Source organism: Ruditapes philippinarum, unplaced genomic scaffold (genome assembly GCF_026571515.1).
Source record: "Ruditapes philippinarum isolate M1 unplaced genomic scaffold, ASM2657151v2 ctg1527_1_1_1_1, whole genome shotgun sequence".
In the NCBI taxonomy this organism is placed as follows: Eukaryota; Metazoa; Mollusca; class Bivalvia; order Venerida; family Veneridae; genus Ruditapes; species Ruditapes philippinarum.
The window spans coordinates 165,475-184,153 of record NW_026865870.1 but is presented as its reverse complement, the minus strand read 5'-3'; the positions used below and the strand labels follow the sequence as shown (position 1 = coordinate 184,153).

Here is an 18,679-nt window from a genome sequence, read left to right as displayed (position 1 = left end):
TAACCTTACGGCTTGTGCAAGCTATTTTTCTTGCTAATCTGACACGAGACAGACAAAATATGTCAAATCTTGTAGAGAAAAAAACCAACATCGTAAAACATTGCGCTTATTTCTTTCAAATCATCTGTTTGTTTAAGAAAGCAAAAACTTAAATCAAATTAACTCAAATAAAGTAAGAATAAATTTCTTTTGAACCCCTCATCAATCTTATAAAACTGAAAATGTGATTAAAGGACTCATTCTTATCCTTAGAAAATAATTATCCTGTCAAATTTTTTAATTTTTTTTTTCCATTTCAGTGGAAATTTTGAACTATCAGCAAAAGTATGTGACACATTAAAATGAACATTGCTTTACAATAGTAACAGTTACCTAGAATTTATAATTTTAAAAAGATTTGATAAGTTCTTTTTTGTGATATTTTCACATATAGGATGTAATAGGACCTTCAGTACTTAATAAGATAGAAAAGAGAAGATATTCATTATACTAGCCATTGTCATGATGTACTGACCGGATAATCAACAATTTATTCTCCCTATTCCAGGAGACTTAGAAAATGTCATTCCCTTTTTATATACTTGATGAAAAAAACTCAAAGAATCTCAGTTTACTATTTCATCACATATATTGTTTCTTGCCTTATTGCCTCTGCATAATTATGCCTTGTCTGTGAAAACTATGACTTTAACTATGTCAGTGGTCATAACAGTACTTTTTTCATGTGAAACTCATCCGCATAAAGTGCTTGAACGTATTTTGTCATTCAGTCAACAGCATTTACTAGCTACAACAGAACCTGGGTGCCGCAGCTTTTCAATATCCATATTTTAGAAAGTAATTTGTCAAAATCTTCAAAACCGTCAGCAAAGGGACAAAAGACAGGCTATCATCAGTGTCCCGGAATAAATTGTGCCATATCCAAAGTTCAGACAAACTCTATATAACCTTAGTCTTGCTTAGTCTCAAAAGTTTTTAACAGCTATTCCAAGTTTAAATAGTCAGTTTCTAACCTACTTCTGGTAAATTACATGGCATGACATTCTTTCAACTTCAGCATTCAACAAGAGCACTGCATGCCCGCATAAGGCTTGTCGGTTTAGGGCAATAACAAGTGGTAACCAATTTTGACAAAAAAATTCAAGTTAAAAAGGGTCATATTCTAAAAACAAGAGGGCCATGATGGCCCTGAGGTCGCTCACCTGTATATAGCCCCCCCCCCCCCCATAAGAAGATGTTTCATGCTAAACATCTAAGCTCTAGCTCATTGGGCTTTTTAAAAGAAGATTTTATTAAGTTTTTACTATACACATATAGTTAAAAACAATGACACCCCTGGGGCGGGCCAGTTTTGACCCCAGGGCTTTTATTTGAACAAACTTTGTAGACACTCACTAGAAGATGTTTCATGCTTAATATCTAAACTCTAGCTATTTGAGTTTTTTCAAAGAAGATTTTTTAAGTTTTTGCTATACACATATAAGGAAAATCAATGACCCCCGGGGCGGGGCCAATTTTGACCCCAGGGCTTTTATTTGAACAAACTTGGTAGACACCTATTAGAACATGTTTGATGCTAAATATCTTAGCTCTAGCTCTTTGAGTTCTTTAAAAGAAATTTTTTTAAGTTTTTACTATATGCATATAGGGAAAATCAATGTCCCCCTGGTACCGTGCCAATTTTGACCCCAGGGCTTTTATTTGAACAAACTTGGTAGACACCCATAAGAAGATGTTTCATGCTAAACATCTAAGCTCTAGCTCATTGGGCTTTTCAAAAGAAGATTTTTTTAAGCTTTTACTATACACATATAGTTAAAAACAATGACACCCCTGGGGCGGGCCCAGTTTTTTCCCCAGGGCTTTTATTTGAACAACTTACTAGAACATGTTTCATGCTTAATATCTAAACTCTAGCTATTTGGGTCTTTTCAAAGAAGATTTTAAGTTTTTGCTAAACACATACAAGGAAAATCAATGACCCCCGGGGCGGGGCCAATTTTGACCCCAGGGCTTTTATTTGAACAAACTTTGTAGACACTCACTAGAAGATGTTTCATGCTTAATATCTAAACTCTAGCTATTTGGGTTTTTTCAAAGAAGATTTTTTAAGTTTTTGCTATACACATATAAGGAAAATCAATGACCCCCGGGGCGGGGCCAATTTTGACCCCAGGGTTTTTATTTGAACAAACTTGGTAGACACCTATTAGAACATGTTTGATGCTAAATATCTTAGCTCTAGCTCTTTGAGTTCTTTAAAAGAAGATTTTTTAAGTTTTTACTATATGCATATAGGGAAAATCAATGACCCCCTGGGGCGGGGCCAATTTTGACCCCAGGGCTTTTATTTGAACAAACTTGGTAGACACTCATTAGAACATGTTTCATGCTAAATATCTTAGCTCTAGCTCTTTGGGTTCTTTAAAAGAAGATTTTTTAAGATTTTACTATATGCATTTAGGGAAAATCAATGACCCCCTGGGGCGGGGCCAATTTTGACCCCAGGGCTTTTATTTGAACAAACTTGGTAGACACTCACTAGAAGATGTTTCATGCCAAATATCTAAGCTCTAGCTCTTAGGGTTTTTTAAAAGAAGATATTTAAAGTTTTTTCTTTCGGTTGCCATGGCAACCAGAGTTCTGCATGGTGACCACCAAAGGAACATTCCTGTGAAGTTTGGATGAAATTGGCCTAGTGGTTTATGAGGAGATGTCATTTAAAGTAAAAGTTTACGGACGACGGACGGACGAAAAGCGATCACAAAAGCTCACCCTGTCACTTTGTGACAGGTGAGCTAAAAAAACAACTTTCAGAATTATGCCCCTTGTCTAACAACTGCAAGTAGGGTGCAGCTAGTATACTAAAGATCATGTACCTAACTTAAAACTGTTTTGAGTCATTAAAGTTTTAGCATGACGGCGACAACAAAAATGACAACAACGACATCACAACGATCATAAAATAGCTCGACTTTTTCTTCGAAACAGACAAGCCTAATTTTAATATCACATAAAAGATTATACATACCTGTTTGTTAACAAATGAAACAAAGCCATAACCTTTGGACTTCAGAGACTGTGGATCTCGTATAATCTTGCAATCTCTGAAAATATTAAGTAAAAAAGTCAATAAGAAAATCTACATTTTCAGGATTTTTTTTTTTACCTTTTTCAGTAATTCTTATCGGATTTTATTTGGTCATCATGCTTTTCATGGTAGTCTTTGTTGAATTTGCCTTTCTTTTTAACTTCCAAATTTTTGTCATTTATTTTTTATTTTTAAGTTTATATGATGGTGTCCAACTTGAATTATTCTCAAATAAATAAACATTAAATTCAGATCTGTTCACAGAAAACCACACCTGGGTATCTGAAATTTTAACAAAAATATCTCATTTTTCCCAAAAACGAGCCTGTCCTTTTTTTGTTGAATGAGAAATTAACACAAGAGGCCATAAAGTATATAGATTTCTGAGAAAGAAATTTATCCAAATAAGAAGCACTATATAATGATGTAAAGATATTAATTTCCAATATATCATCCCTTAATTAAAGACATAATTTAAACCTACTAATGTCAACCAAGCAAAAAAAAAAACTTGTCTGATGTATGAATTTTCTGAATAAAATATCAAATATATCTTTAATCACACACATCATTTTGATCAGAAAACCTTCTCTAAACGATATAAGGGATACTGAGAGAACAAAGTTAATAACCCCTTATAAATGGAAGGTAAGGAGTAAGGCAGCCATATTGCCTAAGGTAAACCAGTTTAAGACTGCTTGATTTAACCTTTAACCTGCTGGAACTGAAAGTGATCAGCCATTGCCACCAGTATAGATCCAGGCCAGCCTGAACATCCATGCAGTCTGACCAGGCTCTATAATACTGACGGCTTACTATTTTTAAAATTTTTAACTTATCACCAAAACTGACAGATGACAGTAATGGACAAGTCCATTTAAGAAATTCAACAAAGTTATGGCTTCAAGAATGCAATGGAGCATCAAGAGGTCACTGCACTGATAGCTCTAGATTTAAGTGCTGCTTTTGATACTGTTGACCATAACATACTGTTAAATGTTCTTGAAAGTCAATATGGCGTCTTTGGATCTGCGCTGGAATGGATAGATTCATATTTGAGGCCGCGTAGCTGTCGAGTGAGTGTTAACTCGAATGTGTCATCAGAACGGGAACTTGACTGTAGTGTCCCCCAGGGAAGCTGTTTGGGCCCTTGGCTCTACTTGACGTACGCAGGAACTATCTTTGACATTGTACCTCCCTCCATTTCCATGCATGGATTTGCCGACGACCACGTTGCGAATAAACGTTTTAAACCATCACCTACCGCAGAAGCAAGCGCAATTCGGGACCTCCAGGACTGTGCAGTGCATATAAATGAGTGGATGAACAGCAACAAGTTAAAAATGAACAATTCAAAGACAGAGTTTATTCTTTTCGGAAGTCGTCCACAGCTGAATAAGTGTAACACCAAAGAAATCAATATATGTGGTAATGTTATTAAATCACAACATTGTATACGGTATCTTGGTGCTTTTTTGGATGAGTCTCTAAATTTCAAAGATCACATTAAAAGAAAGTGTAGAACTGCTATGTTAAACTATTTCAAGATCAAGAGCATTCGAAAGTATCTGACAAAGGAAGCCGCTGAAACACTTGTTTTATCTTTAGTAATATCCCATTTAGATTATTGCAACATCATTCTATACGGCATATCTCAAAATGAATTAGCCAAACTTCAACGTATTCAAAATATGTGTGCCAAAACTGGTGTTAGGTCGTTCCAAGTATGATAGTTCTAAACAGGCATTATTCGATCTGCACTGGCTTCCGATTAAAGCACGAATCAGTTTCAAGATACTGACATACATGTATAACTGTTCGGTAGGAAACGCACCATCATATTTAATAGAGCTTTTGTCTCATCAAGTGTCAAAACGAACCTTAAGATCATCTGAATCCTCAGTTGGTTGTTATGTTGTTCCTTTTAATAAGAAGAGGACTTTTTCTGACAGAGCTTTTAGCACGATAGGACCAAAATTGTGGAATGAACTACCTATTAATATGAGAAAATGTGAATCTGTTGAAATTTTCAAAAGACAACTGAAATCATTTTACTTCAAGGACTTTTTTTGCACTTTTTTAAGTGACGCTGAAGGCATTGTCTGTTCCTAATTGTTTTGTGCATGTTTGTATATTTCTAGTGTTTTTATTATTTTCAATGTATAATAATATAATAAAGTCTAGCCCATGTGTTATCATGTGCAGGGGTGTAGATTGTTACATGTTGGTGGGGATTGACCCAATCACTGTGACCGTCGCACTGCTGGGAGTATTGTGTATGGTAGCACTGGGAGTAGCACATATAAGGTATATAGCTGTACAACGCCATTGAATATGTATTCTATATGTAGAAATAGGCGTTAAATCAAGTTTTCAAGTTTCAAGTTTCAAGAATGTCAACATAACAAGTCTTATAGAATACAGAAAAAAAGTTAACATACACTTTGTTACATAACTAATAAGCTCTGTTTGTTTGTTAAAACACTAAATTCATCATGGCCAGATAAACTAGCACAATTTTCTTACTGTAAATGAATTATGCTTTCCAAAAGACATAAACACAATCATCCAATATCACATGTCAGCCTACCCAATACAGACAGGTGATAAAAATCATTTACACAAGAAAACAAATTCTGTTCGACCAAACTATGTGAAAACTATTCAAAACAAACCCACACAGGTTTGATTTTTTTTTTTAAACAACCTTTCATAGACAGCTGTTTGTATGTTTTTGTGAACATATTAAAGTTTAGACAAGAGACAAAGTTATGGACCTTTAGATGAACATTACTCCGTACCTTATGGCATATAAGTCTTATGTTACTACAGCATGCTAGGTGAAAACTAACTCTAGTAAATCGTCGCCTACACACGTCTCTGGAGTCAAAGCTTTTCAAATTAACTAACTGACCGTTGATCAACCGGCCAATTCCCTGGACACTCTCTCGCACTAATAATACATATTACAGCGTCCATGTGACATATTTAATCACCCTATTAGCTCCATTATATTTATTATTCCTGATATTTATTACAATGGATTTTCATTTTGCACGCATTTCCCGATAATCAGTATTGAAAGGGTGTCATAGACTGTATACATGCGATTTATTTCCATTTAGGTACATTTTGTATCTTTTAGGAAAATTGGGAAGAAAAAAAAAAACATCTGGAAGGTTGATGTTCACATCTGTTTTACTTTCATTATGTTTTTTACACTGTCCCCTGTTGGGCGACACATTTCAAGCTCGAATGCTACAACATCATTAGCCCTGCATTTCCCATGGCAGCAATCTGATCAGCTTTCAAGTATTTCTCTCTTAAACAAGCACCGATAAAAATCAAAAATGGAGGCCAAAGAATGATCAATCGTGAAATAAAAAACCAACAGTTTGCTTTTGCAACCTTATAAATCATACTCGTGGAAGCTGTGAAACCGTATATTTCCCATTTTCGAAAATCCCGAAGGGAATTTAAAAACCATTTTCACTTGACTTCATCAATAAAGGCATTGTCTCGGTGTTCAAGTTGCCATGGCGATGTAAAAGTCAACGTCAACTACTGTCATCCAATTGTGAAGGTGCCTGCTCTATGATCCCCTTGACAACCATTTCTCAGATTAAGTTGATATAAATTCGTAGACCTTCACAATTATAAAGTCAAGATTTGTTCTAATATACCCATCAAATAACTTCATTAATATTTTATACACTAATGCTATGAGACATTTAATGTTTCACGACATAAGCAGGAACTGGCTTTTACACAGCTAGACAGCTGTGGAGCTTTTATTTCGTAATAAATTCTTTTCCTGTGAATGCAAATTCAAAACAAAATGTCTTGTTTATTGTGCTGTTTCTATTATGTTTACTAACAATATTTCAACATAATTTATTGTTATTGCTATTAAGTTTTCTATGTATCTATTTATACTTTCCGAGAGAAATTGTTTCACCATAATTTATGTTCTAACATTGAGATAGAGATGATATTATATTCATGTACAAGTCAAGATTTCAACCTGACCAATCATAAAGCTGCTCTATCTGTAATTCATAGCCAGCTGGGGACAACTGAATATACATGTGTCCAGTGCAGACCATGATCAGATGGAACAGGTGCAGACCAAAATCAACCAACACTTCCGTGCCATCTGCTCATGGTTGGCACTATTCGCTATTCAGTCAGTACTTATAAATTTCGCTAAAAATAACGGTTTCGTCCAGATTGAAAGATGGACAAGTCCATTTCAGATTTTTAAATGGAAAGGGTTAAGACTTATTTACATCATAAATATGAAAGCAGTTTTCTTTTAAGTATGATAGGACCATGACACATACAAATTATGAATGTTTGTTCGTTCATTGAGTTTTGAGTCACTCAGCAAGGTTAAATAGCACATTTCAAGCTTGGTATAGGAAGAACTCATTAGTATATAGCTCTATTATTCCAGGCACAAGCAGGCACATGGTTCTTTACTTTCATAAGCTCACTGGATAAGCATCCTTACATGAAGAAACATAAGTCTATGACATAAATGAACTTACAGCTGGGACAAGTGATTTGAATTGAGCAACCCCATATAAAATTAGATTGAAAATTTTACCAGTGTCTTGCCAAAAATTGGAGGAAATGTTTGTATAATCAGGCTCTTTGCAGAGCCAACCTTACTTCAAAAGGGATATCTAGTGTTGAGCATTTAAAATACTTCTTTAGAACTTAAAATTTCAATGAAAAGAAAAAATGTTTCATGTTTCTAAACTCTTTGGACTTTATTTTCTGTACCAAAAAAGCATAATTTTTTATTTATTTTTTTGAAAGATTCAAATAAGACTGGGAACTGTGTTTTTTTCCCAATCTTAAATAAGACCAAATATCAGATATTATAAAATTGGCCAAAGAAAAGCTTTTCTGAAATGTGTACTGGACTCTTTTTGCACCAGCCATTTTCAAATTTAATAGGAGAAAAAAGAAACGCCAATGATATTCTGAAGCCGTAGAAAATCTTCCAAAAAACTAAATATTCCTCTTTATTCCCTTTGGAATTTACCGAGGTTAGGACACAACCTCTCCTATCTTATAAGACATAAAATCTCTTTTGGCATGCATCACCCAATTATGGTGAAACCGTGTCTAATGAAACAAAGCGACCACACTGTCTCTGCTCTCTGATGTTAGACTAATCACTTAAACTTAGCAAAGATGACGTCGCTCAATGCGCACAATGTAACGCAAATTTTGTTTTCTAATCCCAACAATTGGGTTAATGTCTTTTCTACTGCATGGTAAATCTAAAATACAAAATAGCAGCTGACGCAACATATGGCTTCGTTACAAAAAATATTTTAATGGCATCTTATTTGTTTTAAGAAATTTAATACAAAAATTGAAATATAACAACAACATGTTACTACAATTCGATACAATACCTTTGCTGGTGTGGAAAATACCTCACAAAAATCAAGATAATAAACATGCTAATGTGAAATTTCATGATAAAAATGGTCAACATCTTGTTATGTTACCCTGATTTATCAATTTTTGAACATATGACCAGCATAACAGTTGTTACGTTGAAATTTTAGCTTTTTCAGGACAAGTTTTCTTTTCAAGAATAAATTATGGTATTTTTAAGTTAAACTTATATCATATACCTTAGAAACATTGACAAATTTCACAGAAATAGCTGTTCTTTTCTTTTGCCAACATTCACCAGCTGCGATATAATTTTTGTATTCCATAATTTGAATAGAGACACATTTGGTGCAAAAAGTTGGAATCTATTTTGATTTAATTTCTAATTGTGATGTCAATTACATTATTTCTAATATTAACTAAAATAGACTTGAAATAATGTTTCGAAAAGAAAAAAAGTGATTTGTTAAGGTACTGGTCAGGGACCATCAACCGGACACCATTTGAACATTTTTCCATAAAGATTTCATAATTTCAAACCTAGAGACCTGAAAATTTGACACAGTACAGCTAGGTTCTTCTCCTAACTAACAAACTAGTTTGTTTATTTCTGATTACATTGACACTTATATCTGAGGCTCGTCAAGGAGGGTATCAAAATTACCTAAATTGTCTACACTACAGTACCATGTGTCCGGACAGATATACACATGATGTTATTTAATTCATTTAAATGCTTGGGTGTTTTAATTTTTTGTTTTTAACATGATTAACAATATTTCAGCAGCAAATGCTGACGTTTTGGCTACTGGTATTCTATTGTTTACTCTGCAAATGATTATACCTGGTATATGAGGTCAGGTATTGCACTTTTTAACCCCCAAATTTTCAATTTCAACATTATTGAAATAGACATTAAAATATTACCATTGAAAAAAATCTAATTTATAAATTATAGAAGAAACATGCATTTATTGTTGTTATAAATTGACTGATAGATCGACAACCAATGAACAAAGAAAAATTATTTTAATTAAGCATTTTCGGGGCTGTCCGGGCTTGGTGGTTGTCCCGTTTTGGTGGTCCCCAACCAGTAAAGAGCAAGAGGACGGCTTAAACACTCAAAATGTTTGAAGGATTAAATTCTGTAATACTAGTTATATTTTTCTTCCCAGATATATGAAGATAGGAGCTTTCTTTACATTATTCCATATAGATATTTCACCAGTATTACATACATAAATTGATGTTAAAAACAGCCTCCAGATGGCAGTGTTGTTATGATAAATTCTATCATGAACTCGGTGTCTCAAGCGATTTATATAAATTCAACACCACTTCCTATCATAATCATCCAAGCATAGATCTAGTATTAACGTAAAAGGGGCTAGACAAATTTGATTACAGCTAAAGATAAAATTTCTCCGATCTTTTTTGGTCACTAAATTTTGTTGAATCAAGCCATTTGTAATATATCCCAAAGGATGACATTAAGGCTTAGGAATGTTAGAATTTTTTTACTTATTTTAGCTACAGTTGTACAAAACTTTCAAGGGGCCGATAAAATATTAAAATGCTTTACTTTTGTTTCAACCTTGCTCTTCTATCTCCAATGACCTCATTGACAAAAAACATTGAACTCCTAGAAAAATTTGTTGCCTTTCCAATCTTTGTGTCAAAGGACATTGAAATCATAGAAATTATTGTTTGATTTCCAATCTTTAAATCAAAAGACATTCAATTTGAGTACCTAGAAAAAATTCTTGAGCTTTCCAATCTTTGGCTCTAATGACATTGGAGTCATAGACAAATTAATTGCTTTTCAAATATACATGTCTTAATCCCATTTTGCATGTTTTTTCTCTCCAATTTTTATTCATTCATTTTTTCCTGGAGCAAATAGAAATCAGAATTAAACATAAAAAACACTGGTGCTTGCCTTGATTTTTGCACTGTGCACAAGCTCTGATATAATACACATCAATGTTCGTTTAATGAGCACCAGGACAGATTTCATAAAGCAACATTTCCCATGATGCACCAGCGTAACAATCGTGCCACATTTACGGCATGCAATCTCACAATTTTTATGATGAAAATGTAATCATGACCTAATGTACTGAGAAATAGAGCTGCACCACAGCTATACTGATTTTTTCCTAGCTAATTTTGGCCCCCAAAAAAAACCCTAACAACAACAAAGAAGGACTTTATAGAATTAAGACAAGAGTGAATATAGAAAATAGAAAGTTTAAGAGAATTTCATTAAAAAAATTTGGGATGCTGTATTTTCTATTTTGCTAGTGTTCACCATGTTTTATATTGATGTGGCATGCGTGAAGAGGATAATAACAGATAAAATCTCTGAAAAAAAGGGGGCAAAAACTAGATCGAAGAGGCTTTATTCTCTGAATTTTTTCTATAACAAATTTTGGATGAAATCATTAGTTCTGAGCTATTATTCAGTGCACACAAGCTTTGCTTATTGACTGTATCTACGTATCCATGTTTGTTTGCTGTTCTTATTGGGAGTCTAGCAACTTTTCATTTTTGGAGGACTAGGTGTACTCCTATGTGTCCTTTTACTGCCATTTACAGAAACAAGGAACATGAATACATTGTAGAACCATCAACCGTCCTTAGTTAGTTAGGTTGTTTAACTTACATGAACATATTCTATGTCCCTCACACAATTCTTCTTCCCTCAAAGCAGTAAATGGCAAGTTTGACTTATCATTACAGTCAACAGTATATTAAGACATAGAACAAAAAGAAAGAAGAGGAAAGTCTTAAAAAAAGTATTAGTGAAACCTAAAGGGAAGACTTCAAAAATTAATGGCAAATATTTCAGTTAACATTGTTCAGTTAACATTGTTCTGAAAGTAACTGCAATTAGAATTGAATAATTGAATCAGTTGCAAGAAACATGGCTGTGTTTCATATGCACTGAAAGGACTATCTTGTTTGTTTACCCTTAAGTATAACAAAAAGAAAGTAGAAAAAAACACCATACATGTGACCCTAGCATAGCCCCAGTATTCTCTTCTCAGAGCCCCTCTCTCTAACCTTTGACTTCTGAAAATTAATGACAAAACATGTTATATATTGAAATAGTTCTATAAAATGTCTGTAAAATAATTTTCACTTTTAAAACAATGCAAGCCCCAGTTAAGCAGTGAAGATACTTGGACTGTCTTTATGCCTACATTTGTAAAGCAAATCGGACATTGGAGCGAAATTATTTCAAAGATCTTGTAAACATTTGTACCAAGAAAGTATAACTACTTCTTGTACCTTCAGACTTACTTTTAATGCCAAAGATAGATCTTATATCATTAATTGTAGCAAATATAACTAACAAGTAAAAATTGCATAGGAAAGAAAGAAAATAACTCGTACGAATTTTCAAAGAAATGTCCATTAAACTTGAATTTTCAAAGAAAATATCCATTAAAATATATTTGTTTCCGCGACAACTGAAGATTAAGGTTTTCCAGAAAACAAACGACTGAAATGTTAACCATAACCTGCTGGAGCCTCAGTCTAGCCAGGCATGATAACCCACCTCTTTATTTTTGGTAGCTCAATTTTTGTGTTTTGATATCGAAATCTCAAATCTCGTAAATTCCTAATGGATCGTTACAATGTATGGCAAATCCATTAATTCAGCAGGTTAAAGGTTAACATTGTACGTTTCGATTCTCATTCTACTGAAGAAATGAAAAACATAAAAATTGCCCTAAAATTGATATAAGGAAAAATGTAAACAATGAAAGATCAACCTTTTTTTACAATGGTATCTAACGTCTTTCATACGTCAGCCGTTATACCTGAGGAATGGAAAAATAAAAATGTGTAACAGTATTACAGTAAATGCCTTATAATAAAACAGTGCTCCGTAAAAAAAAAAGTAGAAATAAGAAAATTTGACCCCCCTCCCCTCTCCAAAGGCCATAGAAATGGACTGGCAATAAGGGAACTCTACCAGTTTTACCAGTGGTGTAGTGGAGTACAGCCATGGGCACCTATGTACAATTAGGCAAGAGAGTAGAACCACAATAATGACAAAAAAGAAAAAAATCACACTTAATCTATATAAAGCAATTTTAATGATTATTGAATTATCCTATATAGAAGTTAATTAGAAAATAAGACAATTTTTAAGGCGTAGGAGGCCGTGGGGAAACAAGAGCATAAAGCAATTAATCTTTGCAATTAACGCACCCATAAAACTGTAAAAACCTCATTCAGCAAGTTTATAAAATATATGATCTATTTAAGATGGGGATTTTTTCCCCTGGTTTCTTAAATATTGTGTACACCTACTACTCTAAACAGAATTCCTGCTTCAAGTTAAGAGCAATGTGGGGGTGGGGGATATTAAATTTCTAGCGTGTAAATATTTACACAAAATTAGCACACAGGCAGTCAGAACAAGAAAAGTTAATCTATATACAGCAGTTACAATCGAAAACACTTAAGACAAAAGAAAGAGCCTAATCTCAGACATTTTTTTCTATCTTTTTTCAAAAAAAATCTTGAGCACTGATATAAATTAGACTTTCAGGTTTTTGAACTTTTGAAAAAGTGCCTATTCAGCGTAATAGACAATATGTGATTCAGTAGGAGTAATATTGCTCAATAAAACTATTGATTCACATGTCACTTAAATTATTTTCTAGATCAGACTCCCAACATATTACAATAAACTATAACCATAATGAAATTTCATATATTTTTATTTATAATACTGAATGTTTGTAATGTCGCTTTTCTGTTGTTTGTATATTCTATACACAAGACTGCAGTCAAATTTTGAAGTAATTTTAGTTCTGTTTTTTTTTCTTTCTTTGAATAAATGAATTCTGCTGTATTTTAAATTCTTTATAATAAAGTGTGATTTGTTATATGGCTGTGCATATATGCTTTTTTGCAATATAACCCTCGCCTAGCGGGTCGGTTATAACCATATAACCGTTAATACTGAGCAATATGAACTGTCTGACATCTTTATAACTAATAATTATACAAACTTTTTTCATCCTTATGTAAAAACACTTACAAACAATAACTTTGCTTATTTTTACCTCTTTTAATGGGTTTACATGATTTCAAACCAGTTTTGAATTTCAAAATAAAGGAAATCATTACAACAACAACAAATTCAACCTAGAAAATGATGAGCTTATAAATAAATGAAAGAACAGCATCCTTAAAATATATGACCCCTAACTGAAAGTTAACCATAATAATCTTGGTCTCTAATACTCTGAATAGTTAAGTCAATATTACTATACTTATATAAACACAAATCTAATTCATCATCTTAGAATTTACAATACACGCGCAATAAAACGTAACACACTGCAAACAAAAGTAATTTCATCATGTCGAAGACCCCAGCACTTTATGTGATATATTGCCGAAATTCTGCCTAAATTATTGATGCAACATTGACATGAGTCTAATGGATACTGCAAAAAAAATCTAAACTGACATACCTGACACTTTTCCATCAATATTATTTTATTCTCTGAACTTATAATACATATATTCCATTATTTCCGTAATCAGGAAAAAAAGAATGTTTATGGATTTCCCATCCTTTTAGACATATTAAAAATATATATGTAACAAATGATGCAACTGTTATAAAAAGCACTATTGCATATATTTAGTGATTGTATTGGTATTTTTTCGACTAGTTTTGTTGGTGCTTTTTTTTTTTTTTTTTTTTGGGGGGGGGGGGGATTAATATATGTACATGTCATCTTTCAACACCAAAATATCTGTAAAATAATGGATGCTTCAAGCCTTCGCTTTGACAATGCTGAAAATTATAGGCTAACAATGCAGGAAAGTAAGTAAAACTACCTCAGTGACCTTTACCTTAATGAAACAAGGGAACCAGTAGTCCATGTAAGAAACCTATCCATGGAAGGAACCAGTAGTCCATGGAAGGTACCTGTCCATGTAAGGTACCAGTCTGTGGAAGGAACCCGTCCACACTATGATAATATCTTCTAAACTACATAAAATTTCTGGGAGAAAAAAAAAATATTGTTTTTAGATTCCTGAGCCTCATCTTTCATGTAAGTCTTAACTACCATAAAGAGAATAATAATTAAAGACTTGAGACAATTCCATTCATTATAACTTCTTAACTAAACAAAACGATTATCGGCTATTTGGATTTCGTTGTCTATACATTTATAAATAATTACTGGCATCATTTTACATTAAAGTCACTTTTATGTATGATTCAAGTTAATGAGAGATAAAAAAGGCATCAAAAGATCAAAGGGAAAAAAATCGCCATAGGAGAAAAATAGGTATACAGTCAGTTGACATGAAAATTGAAAATGTCTGGAACCATTCTACTAATAGTCTGGTTCACTGAATATATGACAACAGTTCTACTACAATATTCACATGTCCAAAATCCTTACATAGGAAATAAGAATCAAACAAGAAGGTAATTTCCCAGTGTAAATATTCCCTCTTCAGTTGATGAAAAAGAAAAAAAGACTGTGGGTTAATGCCTTTTTATTGAGTGGTAAAACTTAAGAAAACTGTACAACCTTTGCTTAGCAATATTTTACAAGAGAGAAAGATTTTTATGGATGTTATTGAAAGGTTTTGCTCTGGAGGTTAAATTCATCATTTGTTTTGTTTTACGGGGCACCAACACAATTTAGGTCATATGCCACCAAAAACAGTAAATATAATTTTGGCTAACCTCGGGGTGTTATAAACATAAAGCAACACCATGGGTCAAAACATTCTCACCTGCTGGAGCTAACAGATGCATAATAGACTCTAGTAATTCAGACCAATTTTGTCACTTCTAAAGCTCACGTATGGATAAACGGTGGCTGCAATTCTCCTCAACCCTTAAAGGCAAACCCCTCAGCCACAAGTGGGAATTTTTCATTTTTTTTGAAAGCTTGCTTTCCAAAGAATTGATACTGCAGTGGTTAAGAGTTGTTCCCAAGATTTGTTGCGATGTACAAATATAAAGTCACTATAACAATCAAGAATATCTTAAAACATCCCTCTCAGAGAAAAATAAAACTTTGTCTTTACTGAATGAGATTTCTCCAGGTTAATTGAATAACACTGTATTACTGCAATAGGAAGGAAAGGCGGAAGCATCTCAAATGTAGATTAATCATTGACCTTAATTTTGAGATGGCAGCCTATAGGTTTGTTTTTCTGTGTTGTTACATAGTACACATATAATGGTCATATGGCTACTTTCCAACTTTACTTGTGAACGTAAAGTGGGATGCCCTTAAACTCAGTATAATTTGAACTAATCAAAACTGCTTCCCATGTCTACACTTTATATGTACTGCTTAAAACAAGAACAAAGATATAACAGTAACCAAAGACTGCCTATATTATGCAGATATTTCCATAACTAAATACATTAGTATCAATACAATAATTATTGAGATCAATTTAATCCATTATCACAGACTAATGCATTAGAATAATTATGCTTTAACAATATTTTCATGACATATCAACTTTGAACCCCCTTGACATTATCTCTCATTACTGTTTATATTATTTTGAAGAGCTACAGAAAATTCAATCTTGTGAATTTATAGTGAGCCACACTAGCATAATGTTGACAAGTTCAGCCATTATTTCCCCTCATTATAGCCGAATTATCAAATATAATTGAATTGTAACTAAACTAATTTCTGTAACCGTGTCATATCTACACGCAGGAAATATTTATAGCTGTAATTTCATAACTTCAATGAAATGCAAAAAAAAAGTTACGAGTCAGTCGAGAAGTAATTTAATATTATCAAATTAGCGAAATTGTCCAATCTCGAGGTAGTACATTGTCAGCAATTAGTCCGAGAGTTCTGTCAGTTTTCTCATCTTTCCACTAATTTTAGTGTATCCAGATACTGTGATTATATTTTATTAGTTCCCATAATCCCGTTACCATTTTGCCAACCATTTTTTTGATATATTACAATTATAATGCACGAGATTGGATGTAAATGGGGAACTGCACAATAGGCAGACAAGAGCTAATCAATTTTAGATGATGCTTCACCGAGAACTACTGAGAGATATAACAATATAACTAAGTGGTCACATAGAGCTATGTACTATACAATAGAGCAATAGAGAACACTATCCCTTCTTCAAAAATATTTTATGGATTGCATTTTTTGTTACAGTGACTATTTTGCGTGTGTCTTCTGTTGTTGTTTTTGTTTTTTTGAGAAATTATTCTGTTTCTTGGAATTTTGAAACTTTATTAATCACGGTGATGACTTATTTGCATATTGTCCCACTTTATGAAAGTACGGGATTCATAAAACAAATTTTTTTTTGTCACCAAAATTCTTTACTGTCTAATGGATTATTATTCTGCGAACCTAACTGAAGATTATGCTGTCTTGCACAATACAAAGGTTTTATCGCGAGAGGAAAAAAATGAGGAAAAACCCTAGCTGTTTTCTAGACGGCGGCAAATGAAATGTTTCTGCAATACATCACTGGGTGCTTTTCTATTATTAATATGCCATCATCGCATTATTTTGAAAGCCAATCAATTTTCATCATGGCACAGTCCTGCTTCGACTCGGCTTAAAAGTAAAGCGTTCCAGGCGTTTGCACGCAAAAATAATGCAATCTTCATAATTGGTTAGCGATATAGGGGGATAGTGATATGAATTCATTGATTTGTGTTCGGCCCATACTTCATCATATATTCGTGGCTATCATAAACTGACTGGTACTCATTAAAGTTTCACATCTCCAAGCTACCTTATACGCCATGCCAATTGATAACCGTCCCCTGGGACGTGAAATGATTCCAAATGATGCCATAGGAGCTCCGCTGAATCAAATATACAATAACTGTCTCTATTCTCAACGAAGTAATAGGTAACAGACGATACTCTGGGGAAATATCAGCAAATTCTGTTCAAACTGTTTGTTTGTACATGGTGGCCTTCAGCTACACTTTTCTCTTTATTTCGTGTCAGAAGTTTCACACAAGCATCCACGTTTTATGTACAAGAAATTCTCCCAACATTAAACAGCTCCCTCTATACGAAACCGATTAGGCCGCCGGAGGAGTGAAAACAAATTGCATGTCAAGTAAGATATTTACGAAATAATGATAAGGAATCACTTTATGCATCCCAAGGAATATGATTCTCTGGTTTATTTAATAAGTAAAAACTGGTTTAGTGGAAGCACAATCATTAAATCACAAAGGAAGAGACAACAAGCTCTAGCATGTTAAATCATGGTAACATCCTGGGCATTAACCTCACCACATTGTGTAAGACAAAAGTTTTATATTTTACGACTTCGGCTGAATTTTTGCACAAATTTATGCATTAAAAAAGGCACTTTACAGACAGTTGACTGAATTCTTGTTAACTGTCTTTTCAATTTTACAAGAAGAAAAAAAAACTTAAACAACTGAGCTTTCTTTTCTTTTAAAACTGAAACTATTTAAACAATAATCCAAGATCTCAACGACAGAGGTCAGAAAATTTCACAACTTTTGCTGAATCATCATAAAATCAATACTTTCGGATTTTTTTTACTTGGTTGACACTGACAATATAGTTTGATATGGCAACATTTCAACTTCTCTGTTCCAGATAGGCCATTGTACAACTTTTTTCAGGCATGTACAAGTATCTTAGTAGCCTACTGGAGTAAGGGACATACTTTATTTCCATCAATTCAGACTCAAACTTACCTCTTATGCTCTGCTAGGGTAAAAAATTCTTAATACCCTTGCATATAAAAACCGCATGGTATAGATTTCTGTTCAACTTTCTGCTGTAAAAACATACAAATACCTGTCCCAATAAACTGAATTTTGTAAAAATCAAAACCAGAAAGGTTTGGCTTAATCTTGTAATAATCCAACCATTTTAGCCACCTAAAAATGTGTTCAGTGTTAACAACATACTGTACAATATATTCCAAATACTTACGAAATTTCACCAAAAACTTGGAAGGCACCTTTGAGTTGATGTGTCTCAATATCTGGGCTTAAATCACCAACAAATATGTGGAAATGCTCTGAAAATATATCAATACATTGCTTTAAATCTATCTTTATTATTAATGGTATTACTATCATTATCATCATCATTATTCTCATCATATTTT

The 18,679-nt window shown here is 33.3% G+C and overlaps 1 protein-coding gene across 11 annotated transcripts in view; it reads right to left on the bottom strand.

Moving 5' to 3' along the window:
- LOC132730605 (nucleolysin TIAR-like) overlaps positions 1-18,679 on the bottom strand; it is a 159,581-nt gene that overhangs the window by 33,404 nt on the left and 107,498 nt on the right. For all 11 annotated transcript variants that reach the window (XM_060716566.1, XM_060716572.1, XM_060716570.1 and 8 more), the window contains 2 exons: positions 18,502-18,589; positions 3,032-3,107 (listed from right to left, as the gene is read on the bottom strand). In XM_060716566.1, coding sequence (XP_060572549.1) covers positions 3,032-3,107; positions 18,502-18,589 — 164 coding nt within the window. The remainder of the gene's footprint in view (positions 1-3,031; positions 3,108-18,501; positions 18,590-18,679) is intronic.